This window comes from Nyctereutes procyonoides, unplaced genomic scaffold (genome assembly GCF_905146905.1).
Source record: "Nyctereutes procyonoides isolate TBG_1078 unplaced genomic scaffold, NYPRO_anot_genome, whole genome shotgun sequence".
Lineage (NCBI taxonomy): Eukaryota > Metazoa > Chordata > Mammalia > Carnivora > Canidae > Nyctereutes > Nyctereutes procyonoides.
The window spans coordinates 24,931,568-24,945,380 of record NW_026575132.1 but is presented as its reverse complement, the minus strand read 5'-3'; the positions used below and the strand labels follow the sequence as shown (position 1 = coordinate 24,945,380).

Below are 13,813 nucleotides of genomic sequence, written 5' to 3'. Positions count from 1 at the left end.
AAAGATTTTCAATGAGTCAATTTGATTAAGCTGATATAATGTTTCATCAGATTGCCTCCCTTTCTTGCCTAGTTCCACGTTAGCATCAGCCAGAAGAGACTTGTGTGAGCTTTGGAAAGTGGAACAGAAGCTGCCTACTTTTTATGCTCTGGAAGGTCAGCGCAAGGCCCCCGATGCTGTTCTATGCTGTCCCTTATTTGCTGGTTCCTCTCGCTAGTGTGGGGCAGCAGCTGAAAGGGCCGCACCTCCTCCTCCTGAGCCGGGTGCATTCTGACCTTCACGAGGTTCCAGCTTGTCCCCACTACAGTCTGCTTCATGTGATCTTTCCTTCTGACGATGTTCTGCCACTTGCAGGTCCCAGCACCAGAAACAAAGACAACAGCCCGACCTAGACTACTTAGTCAGCTCCCACAGTCCCATACAGTCAAATCCCTATAATAAATCTCTCCTCCAAGTGGTCCTGCTTTTTTCTTTTTTTAAAATTGTTTTTAAAGATTTATTTATTTATTTATTTATTTATTTATTTATTTATTTATTTATGATAGACATAGAGAGAGAGAGAGAGAGACAGAGGGAGGGAGAGACACAGGAGGAGGGAGAAACAGACTCCATGCCGGGAGCCCAACGCGGGACTCGATTCCGGGACTCCAGGATCGCGCCCTGGGCCAAAGGCAGGCACTAAACCCCTGAGCCACCCAGGGATCCCTCTTTTTTTAAAAAAAAAAACACTTTATTTATTTATTCATGAGGGACAGAGAGATAATGAGAGAGGCAGAGACATACGCAGAAGGAGAAGCAGGCTCCCTGGGAGGAGCACGATTCAGGACTCGATCCCGGGACCCCGGGATCATGACCTGAGCTGAAGGCAGATGCTCAACCCCTGAGCCACCCAGGGGCCCCAGTCCTGCTTTCCTAATTGACCCTGTGTGATATGGCATGTATCCTCAACAGAGACTTTAGTTTTGCTTGTCTTTGAATTTTGTATTGGGCTCCAACCTTCTCTTGTTTTTAGAGAAAGAGTGTGTATCTGTGCAGGTTTGCAAGCGGGGAGGATGCGCAGAGGGAGAGGGAGAGGGAGAGAGCAGAGCCCGTTGAAGGGCTCAATCCCACGTCTTGAGATCATGACCTGAGCTGAAATCAAGAGTTGGATACCCAGCCCACTGAGGCACCCAGGTGCCCCCTCCAACTGTCCCATTAACTGTCTTAGCTACCAGCTTAGAATAAGGTAACCCCCTCTGAGCCTGCTCTCAAACCTGGGCCCCAAGCTGTTGGCCCTTAACTCCTTCAGATGAATGTAGGCCCTGAAGAAGTGGACCGGCCCCACCTGTATGAGTGGAATGCTCTGACGGGGTTCATATAGATATCTTCCCATCTATTTGTAAGGTGCCTGAAGTGTTACCACTAGAAGAGCAAAATATCTGGAAAAATGAACCACCCTAGGCATTTTTATTCCAGCTCTGCTACTACCCAGCCATGAGATCTTGATCAAGTTGCTTTCCTTGGGCCTCAGTTTCCTCATTTGTGTATTGCAAGGGTTGGCGGGGGTGGGAGGGATCCCTACGCCTCCTCTGACTCTGCGATGGCAGGGTGGCGGTTTTCCATGTACGTCAACGTGTGATGAACTTCAATGTGACATGTGCAAACTGGGGGCACGTCCTCGTATCACCCAAGAGACACTGGGGGCTGTCCCTGTTTCGTGAACAAAGGGAGCCCATTCCTGCAGACAACGAGGAGGGATTGTGTCGCAAACTCAGGAGACATAGAGAGACGATGGAGGGTGTTCGTGTAAGGAGGGGAGTGTGTCTCAGAAGCAAGAGGCACCAGCTGAGACTGAGTGGGCAGATCCAGGCAGAAAGGAGCTGGGCCCTGACAGTGGGACTCAGGCCTGGAAACATCTGAGGGAAGGAAGAAATCAACAACTCAAAGACAGGCCCTGGATGTGCCTCCTCCTAGTGATGGCTGGGTTGGTAGGTTAGTTGTGCCAAGACTGTCTTTATGTGAGAGAAGGAGGGAGGAAGGAAGGGAGAGAGAGAATGAGAGAGAGAGAGAGAAATATTAACAGAGTTCACGTAAATGCAACTCAGTCTCTCCCTCATTGCTCCTGGGCTTATTTTATTCTCTTATTTTCCTTGGAGAAACGTGCTTCCTCTAGCCCTTGTTATAGGAGCAAAGAGCAGAACCAGAACCAGAGTGAAACTTGGTCTGGCCTCCTCCCACTGACAATAATCTCAGCGAGCCATCTGGCCCATCCGTCCTGCCAGGTCAGAACACCACTGGTCCCTCTGGCAACACTGGGTGTTCCCTCTAGTAAATACACATTCGCCTGCCTTTCCCACCTGCTGAATCAGAAGCTGTTCTGAAGGCTTGGCCAGAGCAGCTCAGTCAAGCTTGAACCTGAGCTCAGCACAGTGCCTGGCACAGAATGAACTTGGAACAAGGGATTATTGTGGCCGGATTAATCCTGTTTACATTTTCATGAGCTAGGAGTGGTAGTTACCTACCCCTTGAGCCCTCCAGCTCCGAGGTTTGCTCCTGCTTCCCTGGACAGGCCTCCTGTCAGAGCCACAGCAGCTGTCTCTTTGCTTTAGTGGTTGGAAAGTTGTTAACAAGAAGGGGACCAGAACCCAGTAAAGTTTGCGGGCTTTGCAGCTGAATCCCCTCTGCCACTGTACTTCCTCAATAGGCTGCTCAGAGCCCAACCCCCTCCTGTCAAAGCCCCTGCAGGGAAGAGCCCTGTGAACAGGAGCCCTGGGATGGCAGGCCCTTAGTAAATACTGCCCAAGCAATGAGTCAAATCGTTTGTTTTGTGTGGAAATCATTTCCCTATTCTGCAAGGTGTGCTTCTGTCAATCCTGAATGATGGGCTGTGTGTGTGTGTGTGTGTGTCTGTGTGTGTGTGTGTGTGTGTGTGTGTGAGAGAGAGAGAGAGAGAGAGAATTTTGCATGGGAGAGAGAAGAGAGTGAAGACTCAAAGTAGGGGTTGCTGGTTGAGCTCAGCAGAGCTCTCTGATGTCCTGCTCCCCAATCCTGCTGATTTGGTAAACACGTTGACCCTTCTAATCCCACCCTTGACACTGTTGACTATGGTTTCACCCAAAGACACAAGAAGCACTAGATGATCCTGGGACCCAGCGGTCCATAATAAATGGCCAGTGGTAACAGGCTTGGGCTGGGGATGAAGGAGGTAGAAAGGCTGGGCTCTCTCTCGACTTCAGTCCTTCTCTCTGTGTACTCAATAAACAGCAAAGAGATTTATTTATTGTAAATAAACGTACATTCGGGACCTCTGTTCACCCTTGCCTGACTTCTCTGCAGCAGTTTGGGTGCTTTTTGTGGTAAGTAATGAAATACGCAACTCAAAGTGGCTTACACACACAAAAAAAGAAAAAAACAAAAGACATTTAATTATCCCCCCTGAACAAGAAGTTATAGGTAGATGGTTCCACAGTTACTTCAGTTGCTAAAAATTGTCTTTTTTTTTCATTGTACTAGGATACGCACAACATAAAATTTACCATTTTTACCATCTTTAACTGTACAGTTTAGTGGCATTAAACACATTCACAGTGTTGTACAGTGATCACCCCTATCCATCTCCAGAAACTTTTCATCGCCCCCAGCTGAATTGTGCACCCATTAAACAATTACTTCCCATTTCCCCCTCTGTCCAGTCCCTGGGAGCCACTGTTTTACTTCTTGTCTCTATGAACTTGACTATTGGAGGTACTTCAAGTAAGTGTAATCATACACTATTTTTTTCTGGCTTCTTTCACTTGATATACTGTTTTCAGGGTTTATTCATCCATCCATCCAGAATTTCATGCATTTTTAAGACTGAACAATATTCCATTGTATGTATATCCCACATTTTGTCTGTCCATCATCCTTTGATGGACATTGGGTTGTTTTCACCTGTTGGCAATTGTGAATAATGCTGCTATAAACATTAGTGCACCAACATCCCTTTGAGTCTCTGCTTTCAGTTTTTTTGGGAATATACTTCGAAATGGAATTTCTGGAATCATATAGTAATTCTATGTTTAATCTTTTGAGACACTGTTTTCCATGGTGGCTGCACCATTTTACATTTCCACCAAGAGTGCACAAGGGTCCCACCACATTTTCCATATTGTTACTGATACTTGTTATTATCTGTCTTTATTGTTGTTGTTGAATTGTAGGAATTCTTTGTATATTGTGGATAGTGAACTGTATAAAATATATGATTTACAAATATTTTCTCCCATTCTGTGATTTTCCTTTCCACTCTGTTGATAGTGTCCTTTGATGCACAAAAGTTTTTGACTTTCATGAAATCCAGTTCTCTGTTTATTCTTTGCTTGGTGTCATATCCAAGGAATCGTTGCCAAATCAATGTTATAAAACTTTTCTTCTACATTTCTATTAAAAGTTTTATAGTTAAAGTTCTCATGTGTAGGTCTTTGACCCATTTTGAGTTAACTGTTGTAAATAGTGTAAGGAAAGGGACCAAGTTCGTTCCTGTGTGTGTGGATAGCTACGTTGTCCAACACCATTTGTTGAACGACTATCCTCTCCCCATTGAATACTCTTGGTGCCCCTTGTTGAAAATCATTTGACCATTTATGCTTAGGTTTCCTTCTGGGCTCTTTGTCCTCACCCGCTCCATCTGCCTCAGTGTGTTGAGCATACTTGTTACTTCTCTGTCACATCGTATCCTACAACCATATTCAAAGGCAAGAATGAACCAAGGATGTGTATGTGTGTATGTGTGTGTGTGTGTGTGTGTGTGTGTGTGTGTGTGTGTGTATGCGTTTCTTTTTTCAATCAGGAGTACTTCCCAGGAGTCCCTGGCCCCAGTAGACTTCCTCTTAAGCAATGGTGTGCTGAAGCCAGTTTGTACCTGCTTGTGAAAGCAGCTCCTAGATTTTTGTGAGCTGGTTGCCAAACACTTGAAAACCCTTGAAATCACCGTGGTGGGGGCATTTACGCCAGGCCACCTGGCAAATGCTACAGACCAAGATTTATTTCCCCCAGTAGAGTGGTTTCCCAGCACACCATTGTCTGAAAGCTCAGCAGTCAGAAGTGAATGACAGGGCCACTCCTAGCTTAAGGGAGTCTTTAGAAGTGAGTACCTGTCCTTTTCAGCCTCTCTCAAGGGAGGAGGGCTTTGCTGGCAAGCAAGAAAGGGAGAGTTGGGGCAGCTACTAATGCCGCTTGCTACTAAAGGCTCCCAATGGTAGGAACTTTCTGGTGTCATGTAAAAGGATGTCTTTTAAACATCTTTAGCTGCCTCAGAGAACAGAGTGCTGTGGGCTCAGTGAGCTCTAGCAGCTGACACTGTAGCTATAGTAAGGGGTGGGGCACCAGGGCAGGCTCCCTAAACCATACAATGGGCCTGAAAAGGACGTGGCCCCAGCAACTCCCTGGAACCACAGCTGGGAGCTGCCTTGACACGGAGACTGCGAACAGCCAGTGGACATGAGGTTTGGAACGGGATGCTGATGGCGAGGGAGAGCCCTGAGAGACTGCAACCGGGTCAGGGGGTGCTTAGAAAGTAGTAGAAGTGTTCGCTGAAGAAGAGCCAACAAAGGAAGGCCTGCTGTCCTTGGGCAGGTACTCCTTGCTGATGAGCCCATGGAAGGCCATGATCTTGAGGAGTCCATGGCGAAACTTCTGGCCAATGAAGGCATAGATGAGGGGATTAAGGCAGCTGTGGAAGAAGCCCAGAATCTCGGTGGCATCCAGGGCGCGGCCAATGTCATTGCGGCGCTGACAGGTCTCCTCGATGGCATGGAGCCTCATGAGGGTGTCTGCGACCAGGACCAGGTTGTAGGGTAGCCAGCAGAGCAGGAAGACGAGCACGACAGCAAAGATGACCCGCATGGCCCGGTGCTTCTGCCCCATGTGGGCCTCAAACAGGGTGCGCAGGGTGAGCCCATAGCAGAACAGCATGATCATCAGGGGCACGATGAAGCCAAAGGTCTGGGGCAGGACCCGCATCACTATCCGCAATTTTGTTGTATTGGCACCCATGTCCTCGTAGCAGACTGGGCTGGAGTAGGGGGGATTGATGGCCCTGCGGAAGATGAAGATGGGCAGGGACAGGATGAGGGACAGGGCCCAGATGCCTAAGCATATGAACTTGACCCAGTGCCTCTTCTGGGTCAGCGTGCGTGTAGCATGTACAATGGCCAGGTAGCGGTCCATGCTGATGCAGGCCAGCAGCAGGATGCTGCTGTAGAAGTTGACTTCCTTCAGGAGCGAGACGATCTTGCACAGGGGTGTGCCAAAGATCCAGCCCTTTACCTTGGAGACAGCCCAGATAGGCAAGGTCAGGGCGAAGAGCAGGTCAGCTATGGCCAGGTTCAGCAGGTAGACGTCGGTGACAGAGTGACTGACCCGACTGTATAAGACAACCATTATGACTAGGGAGTTTCCCAGCAGGTTCAGCACGAAGACCAGGACATAGATGACAACCACAGCATACTTGTTGATGTCCAGAGATTCTGGCCTGCATGGGGCAGAGTCTGCTGGAATTAAGGGTATGTCTGTGTTGTAAGTGTAATTATCAATATCACCGAAGAGATCCTCCAGGCTGTAATTATCCCAGTTAATGTATTCCATATTGGAGGGAAGCTTAAATCCTGGCCTAGAGAAGAGAGATGAGAGTTACTGCACAATAACATCTCCCCAGATTCTAGCCTGTTGGTCCATGAACCTCAGACGGGATCCTCTGCCTTGCTTATGTGTTACATGGAAGCAACTTTCACATTAGGAGATAGTCGTGGCTCTAGATTTTGAGCCGTATTTAGGGATAAATGGTGCACTGCACGAAGCACACAGTTCCCGTCAAAGCCAGAGGGGTTCTGAGCACTTTCCATGACATCACTATCCCCTGAAACATGGTTGAAACCTCCCTTCAAGCAATCCCTACAGAACATGTCTTGGGTTCTTCAGTGGTAAACATCTCTGGCTGTTGAGGCTGAATTTAATGTCAGAAATATGAGGTGCTACTCAGTTCTTGATGTGGGGGATTAAGCAGGCAATCAATTGGGTTTGACTGCTAGAAAAAGATCGAGGCTTAACCACAAAGCTGAAGGGGGAATCCCTTTTTCCAACTTTCTGAAAGTCATAAAGAAGTGTGTGGGAAGACAGATTGAGCGGTAACAGCATAGTGGTATAGGATACTCGAGCTAGAAGAGAGCTTACTTACAGCCCAGCATTTTTCTTTCAGGATGCAGGAGACCCACTGCGGGAATATTTGTGCAGTTTGAAAAAAAATATTTTAAAAATCCTAAGCAGGTGGCTGACTGATTCCTCAAGTGCATAGAAATATAATGGACTGTCTTGGGACCTTGGAGCAGCCATGTCCTGCCATGAGGAGGTGAGCACAGAAAGCCAGTATGCTTCCAGCTCTAGGAGGAGAGGCAGCAGGAAGCAGAGAAGACAGGGGGAGAAACCCTACCCTTGTTTTGGTAGCTTTTCAGTTCTGGTGGGGACACTTTCTGCCCTGCCAGTGAGTGCCTTCATCCATCCCTGACTCCTCAGCACCCCCAGGCTACCCCCAGGTAGACCCACTTCTGTTGGCTTTGCCCTCGTTATGGGGATAGCCCAAAGGCTGCTTCTGGGGAAGCTGCTGTCACTCTAAAATATTAACTAAGTTTCCAAAGAGGAAGTAAATTAAGGTAAACCAGATTGGTTCCTTTTGAACCACAAGATATGTCACCATCGTGCCATTTCTTTATAACAAGGTATGACCATCCTGGGACCCTATGCCAGTCTGTAACCCACCTCAACATGGAGCTAGTGTTAAAGAGAAAAATATAAAGTAAAACAGTTCCAGAATTACTTCAACACTCTATGATAGGATCATCGTCACAAACCAAGATGGACAGTAATGATGTTGACAGGGATGTGGAGCATCGGACCCCTCATCCATCACAAGTGTGGATGTAACAAGGTGCAGCTACTACTTTGGAGAACAGTTTGGCAGTTGTTCAGAAATTAAACATAGTTACCAATGACCCAGCAATTTCACTTCTAGATATGTATGCAAGAGAATTGAAAACCTACGTCCACACGAAAGCTTGTACACAAATGTTCATAGCAGCATCATAGTCAAAAAGTGGAAACAACGCAAATGTGCATCAACCAATAAATGAATGAACAAATAGAGGTATGCACACACAATGGACTATTCAACCAACAAAAGGAACAAAGTACTGATATATGCCATAATGAGGATGAACCTTGAAAACATTCTTTCAAGGAAAAAAAAGCCAGACATAAAAGTCTTCATCCTGGGGTGCCTGGGTGGCTCAGTGGTTGAGCGGCTGCCTTTGGCTTAGGTCAGGATCCCGGGGTCCTGGGATCGACTCCTGCCTCAGGGTCCCCCCATGGGGAGCTTGCTTCTCCCTCTGCCTGTGACTCTGCCTCTCTCTCTGTGTATCTCTTGTGAATAAATAAATAAAATCTTTAAAAATACAGATAGTAAACGACCAACATCAACAACAAAACTCCTGAGAAGCTTTTCTCTTTAGCGGAAGAAAGTCTGTCACTGTTGATGACATATAGCAAAGAAGAAAGTGGAGTCCACTTAGGAGAAACTGTGAAAGTAATGGCCTTTCCCCTAGAGGGATGGAACCCTTAGTCTAGGTGATGGGGGCCAGTTAAATCAGCTTCTCAGCCCGTAGGGACCACAGATAGAGCAGACTCCATCAGTCTGTGAATCTAGAAAGATCTGTTTCGGGGGTGGGGTTGGGGGGAAGGGACCCTGTCTAGCCAGGAGGATAAGGCGATGGTGGGAGAGGCTGTAGTACAACTGGCTCAGCCAGTGTTGTTGGTAAGACCTGCCACAAGTCACTAGTTCTGCAGTCCCATGGTCAAGAGGATGTTTATCCCAGGGTTATGTCCAGTGAAGTTACAAGGTCAAGGGCGGGTCGCCTCTGGGGACAGATGATCAGAGATGCTCTCAAGGGAAGAAATGATTTAAAAGAAGGCTCACTTTTGAGAGTGGGTGCAGGGCATGATGGGACAGAGAGCTTGTGACCAAAGAGAGGAGAACCCCATTGGTATGAGCAATGACCACGGGAAGGCGAGGCTGGGGTGGCGGCCGAAACTGCCCTATCAGCAGACAGCAGCAGCTGTGATACTTCCCTGAAAAGCTCTCGTCCTGGATAATCTAGTGCTCAGCTATGAGGTACATGGGCACGAAGCATCAGCTTGAGGGTCCAGCGGGAGACCCTGCAAGTCAGGGCAGGAGGTAGAGAAGTCAGGAAAGAGAAACGGGCCAGGGCAGTGACCTCTAACCCCCGGGAGGGGACAATGCTTTGTGGATGCTCGTTGGTTCCTCAGTTTACCAATCTCTACGGAGGACATGTTGACAGTGAAAGGGAGAAACTAAGGGAAGGGAGTTGACATATCTGAGGTCAGCTTTGTACTCCTAGGTACATGACCTCCCTGGAAGGTTACAGGTGGATATGAGTAGCCTCCGTTCACAGGTGAGAGGACAGGCACGGAGAGGCTCAGAAACCAGCCCCTGGTCACACAGCTTGCGAATGCTGCGGTCAGGATTCCATGTGGGGGTGGACGGCTCCACAGGCTACTTCCACTCTACAGACAGAGCTGCTTCGAAAAAAAAAAATCACACCTTGTATGTGAAATGTATTTGTAAGCTTAAGTTTTCGAGAGCTCAAGAAGTCAGGCTGTATACGATCTATTCCTATCATTTGATGTTTTGTGCATTGCTCTCTTAGCTTTTCTGTAGGCCCAGAATGAAAGAAACGGCCCTTGTAGGAGTGATAAACCAAACACCCTTGCGCTGGCTGACTCCTATGGACCCCCTGGTCATGGTCTTGGTGAGCAAGTGGGAGATTCCCTCATTGAGTGAAATGGCCAGACCCTTACTGACTCACGGCCACTCAGAAACTCCATGCATGGGATGCTTCTAATTTAATTTTATGAAAATGCTGTACCATTATCTGTAGAATGGAGACATTTACAAGATCCCAAACACTGAAGGCAATCTTTTCCACAGCAATAAAAAATACAGTCATTTTAATACAATTCTAGCATTCTTTCTTTCTATAAATATCACCCACGCATATTTGCATTTCATAGAGGGGAGGAGGGACTAGGCAATGTCTGGCCCTTCCTCAGTCCCCATCCATGCCAAACAAAGCAGGATAGCTGGTGGAATCGGGAAGGGAAGGGGGTGGGCAGAAAGTTGCCCTGAGTGGTTGTCAGAAAGAAGGGTAGGGAAGAGGGGCAGAGGCTCTCCCTTTGGGGTAGAGAGGTCTCAAGAAGAATGAAGCCCACCCCAGGATGGGGAGAGATGTCTGGGATAAATGGATGCTGGGTGTTAAGGGAGACAGAAAACAAGAGATATTCCGGAAGGTGAGAAGGGCAGATGTTCCAGGACTTACCAGGAGTCTGGGCCTTTCACCTGTAGGACTCGTCCAGGAGAGCAGATGTGCCTGACTGACAGGGTGGTGGTGGTGAGAATAGAGTGGAGGAAGTGAGCGGTGGATTAGATTGCTTAATTCTGGGGTGGAGTCCTGAGGGTGCTGGATGTTTTTGATAGCTTGAATAATTAATTCCTGGGTCAGTTCTTGGATCACCAGTCATGTTCTGGACTGGGAGTTCTGGACATGGGTTAGAGACCTGCACTGTTTTCTAGCCAATCTTTCCATTTCACAGATGAGCAGACTGTGGCCCCCACAAAAGGCAGTGGTTTGCCCAGGATGGCACGGATTTCTCTCATCTTTGGCCTGGTCTCAGCAGCCCCTGGCTCTCTCAGCTGCCTTGTCTGAGTCTCCCCTCACTCCAGCTGCCTCGGGCTGCTCCCCTGCTCCGAAGCCGGCAGCTCTCCTGCTCTTGAACATCTCCTGCATCTCGAAGGAGAGCAGCTCAGCAAGACTGACAAGAGATGGAACTGGGCCTAATGCCTCCTTCCTGTCCCCACCCCCTTCACCCTTAAACCTCACAGATTTGCTTCTCCGGGTCACATCCCTTTGAGAACACTCCCTCACCCCCCAACCCAACCCCCACCCGCCCAGGGGCTGCACTCACTTCTCTCATCTTTCACTTCCCTGCCCAGCCACCTGCTCTGACCAGGAGTCCCTCTGAAGTCACTTCTCTTCTTCCTTGGCTTGTACCCTTGGGCTCCGGGCTGCAGAGGCTGCTGCCTTTGGAGCCAAGACCATCTAATTTGGAAAGAAAGCCTTTTGGGAAAAATTTGCATCTTATCCAAATCCAAACATATTTTCAAAAGCAGTGTTGAGTATATTTTTGTCACATTTTTGTCACATTTGCTAATCATGACAGTGGAAAGGATAAACGCAGGCAGGACAGTGAACACTGATGCCCAAGCCCCCACCCTGCCTCCATTCACCCCCTCCCTGCCTCTGGCTCCGCCTTGCTCTCCAGGGCCTGCAGAGTGCTCCAAGCCCGCACAGGCTCAGCCAGGCTGCTGATCCCTAGGAAAGAACCTTGGAGTCCAACTGTTGAACAAACATTCTTGGTCACCTCTCTCTTTCCCGTGCTGGAGAAGAATGCAGTGACTCCTGGCCAGGAGCGGCTAAAACCAGACCGGAGGCTCGTTATATGCAGAGAGAGGCGCATGAAAGCAACTGTCAAGGACTCTGCTAGCCCAGCCACTCTGGGCAGGTGACTTTCCCTTCCTGAGTCTCAGTTTACTCATCTGTGAAATGAGGCCAATGATGGCCTCTAACTCGTCAGGTTGTGCTGAGGATGGAATGAGGGATTACCTGGAAAGCCCTTAAGACATACAGCAGGCGTGACATTAGCGTTTATTGTCGTGATCTTCATTACTGATATCGTTTATCAATTAGTGCCACCATGTGCCTCCTACTGCAACCCCCCCCCCCAAAGGAAGGAAAAGCAGTGGGTCTGCTTTCTTTCTTTTTTTGGGGGGGGGTCTGCTTTCTAAGCTGACTTCGATGTGCATCTGTATCTGCTCTGGTCTAAATAACAACGGTCACATTAGCTGTAAAGCTGGGTGCCTACCAGGGTCCAGCTTCTGGGAAAAGTGCTTTTTCAGAATTTGCACATATAGGGGCACCTGGCTGTCTCAGTGGGTGGAGCATGCAACTCTTGATCTTGGGGTTGTGAGTTCGAGCCCCACGTTGGGTACAGAGATGACTTAAAAAGAAAATCTTAAGAAAGAGAATCCGTACATATTTAATCCTCACAACAAAGTCGTGAGGTATGCACTTTCTGGGTGAGGAAACCGAACCCTGGGAGTTAGGCAACCTCATCAGAGTGACACAGGGAACTGGGTTTCAGTTTTTAAAAGATGTTTTTACCTGACCTCAAATCCTGTATTCTGTTCATTGTAGCAAGGGGCTGGATCCCAGCCTCGGCTTTCTGAGCTTGGTTAGGAACCCCGGAATTAAAGGTGTAGAAAGGGGAGCTCAGATCTGACATGTTCCCCCCCCCCAGCCTGCTTCTTGATTTTTTGTTATGTTGATTTCATCTCCCCTGCACCCACCACCTACCTATGGATAGTGGGGTGAATAGAGAACCGGCTGGTTCTTCTGCTGATGGCAGGATGAACTTGGACTACTCAATTCTCTCTGGACCTTTCTATTGGAAATGAGGCAATTGCTCTAGATCTGTACTGTCCAGTAGGATAGCCACGAGACATACGTAGCTACTTAAATTTAGTGAAAATAGAACCAAAAATGTAGTTCCTCAGATCTACCAGCCACCTCTCAAGGGTTCAAGAGCCACCTGTGACTACTGGCTGCCATATGTATAGGGCAGTGCAGATGGAGAGCACTCCCAGTATTATAGAAAGTTCTTTCGTGTCATGTTGTCTAGGCGAAAGCTTCGTTCCCTTTAGTGGTAAGTTTCTGCAATTCATCACCTCAGTTCTCAGGGGACTCAGAGAGGAGACTGAAGTTGCAAAGTCACTTCCATCAGACATGTGTCCCTGGTGAACCCCGAGACGGAACAGCTCACTTACCTGCTGTTTGATGCTCCAGTTGCTGTGGTGGTTGGCGTGGCCACTGATACCTCCTCTGTGGCTTGGGGCTTGGGAGCAGTCAGGGCTATTGGGTAGGGGGAAAAAGCAAAACAGACTTTATAGGGAAATGTCTGACCTGGGGTTGCCAGGGTGAATTCCTGGAGGCCCACCCGGGGAGGTGTTCCCTCTGCGGAGCAATGAGGTCTGTCCTGGGACTCTGACTCCAGGCCAAGGATCCCCCTGGAGATTCTGTGATGAGCACTGGGGTTTTTCACACCTACCTGTCTAATGGCTGCTGGAGGAGGCTGCCAGTCTGAAGGTGGAGGTGTGCTTGGTCCACCTCTGTCTCAGCATTTTGAACCTGCTCCTCCTTCTTTACAAGGAAGATACAGGCAACCGCCCCGGTAAACGACTTGCCTGCACTTGTTGCACACTTTCTTCCTTCCTTCTAGGGTCAGCGTGAGAAATGTCCCTCCTCTTTCCGGTGAATTCCAGCACTGGCTGTGGGACACATTGCCTCTCAGAGCCTCAAGGGTCTTGCCTCCTGGCCCTTCAGCCCCATCCACTGTCTCTTCCTCTGAGCTTGCTCATGTCCTTCCCATCTCCTTCTGCTGTAGGACCCCTCCAGCTACTACTCCCCCTGCGCCCTCCTCACGGGTGGGCTTCTGGAGAGAGCACCTGCTTCCACTTTGTCACCTCTTGTTCACATCTCAGCCCCCTGTAGCTAGCTCCGCTCAAACAGCTCTCACCAACAACGACCTCAGGCCGCGACCTCCAATAAGCCCTTTTCTTAAATAAAGCGGTTTTAATGTTATAAAAACAAAGCATGGGGATCCCTGGGTG

At 48.5% G+C, this 13,813-nt stretch overlaps 1 protein-coding gene across 2 annotated transcripts; it reads right to left on the bottom strand.

The window, feature by feature from the left end:
• Nucleotides 1-3,417: 3,417 nt before the first annotated feature.
• CXCR2 (C-X-C motif chemokine receptor 2) lies at nt 3,418-13,357 on the bottom strand. Of its 2 annotated transcripts, XM_055345492.1 has the most exons (3): nt 13,252-13,357; nt 12,971-13,055; nt 3,418-6,631 (listed from the first exon to the last, which is right to left on the bottom strand). In XM_055345492.1, the coding sequence occupies exon 3, from the start codon at nt 6,604-6,606 to the stop codon at nt 5,530-5,532; it is 1,077 nt and encodes a 358-aa protein (XP_055201467.1). In that variant the 5' UTR covers nt 6,607-6,631; nt 12,971-13,055; nt 13,252-13,357; the 3' UTR covers nt 3,418-5,529. The 2 variants fall into 2 exon arrangements, with proteins under 2 accessions (XP_055201467.1, XP_055201468.1); XM_055345493.1 differs by lacking the exons at nt 12,971-13,055; nt 13,252-13,357 and adding an exon at nt 10,407-10,452.
• Between the last annotated feature and the right edge of the window lie 456 nt (nt 13,358-13,813).

Bases quoted from the DNA above. Each gene is read 5' to 3' on its own strand.
- CXCR2 (XM_055345492.1), bottom strand. From the start codon at position 6,606: ATGGAATACATTAACTGGGATAATTACAGCCTGGAGGATCTCTTCGGT.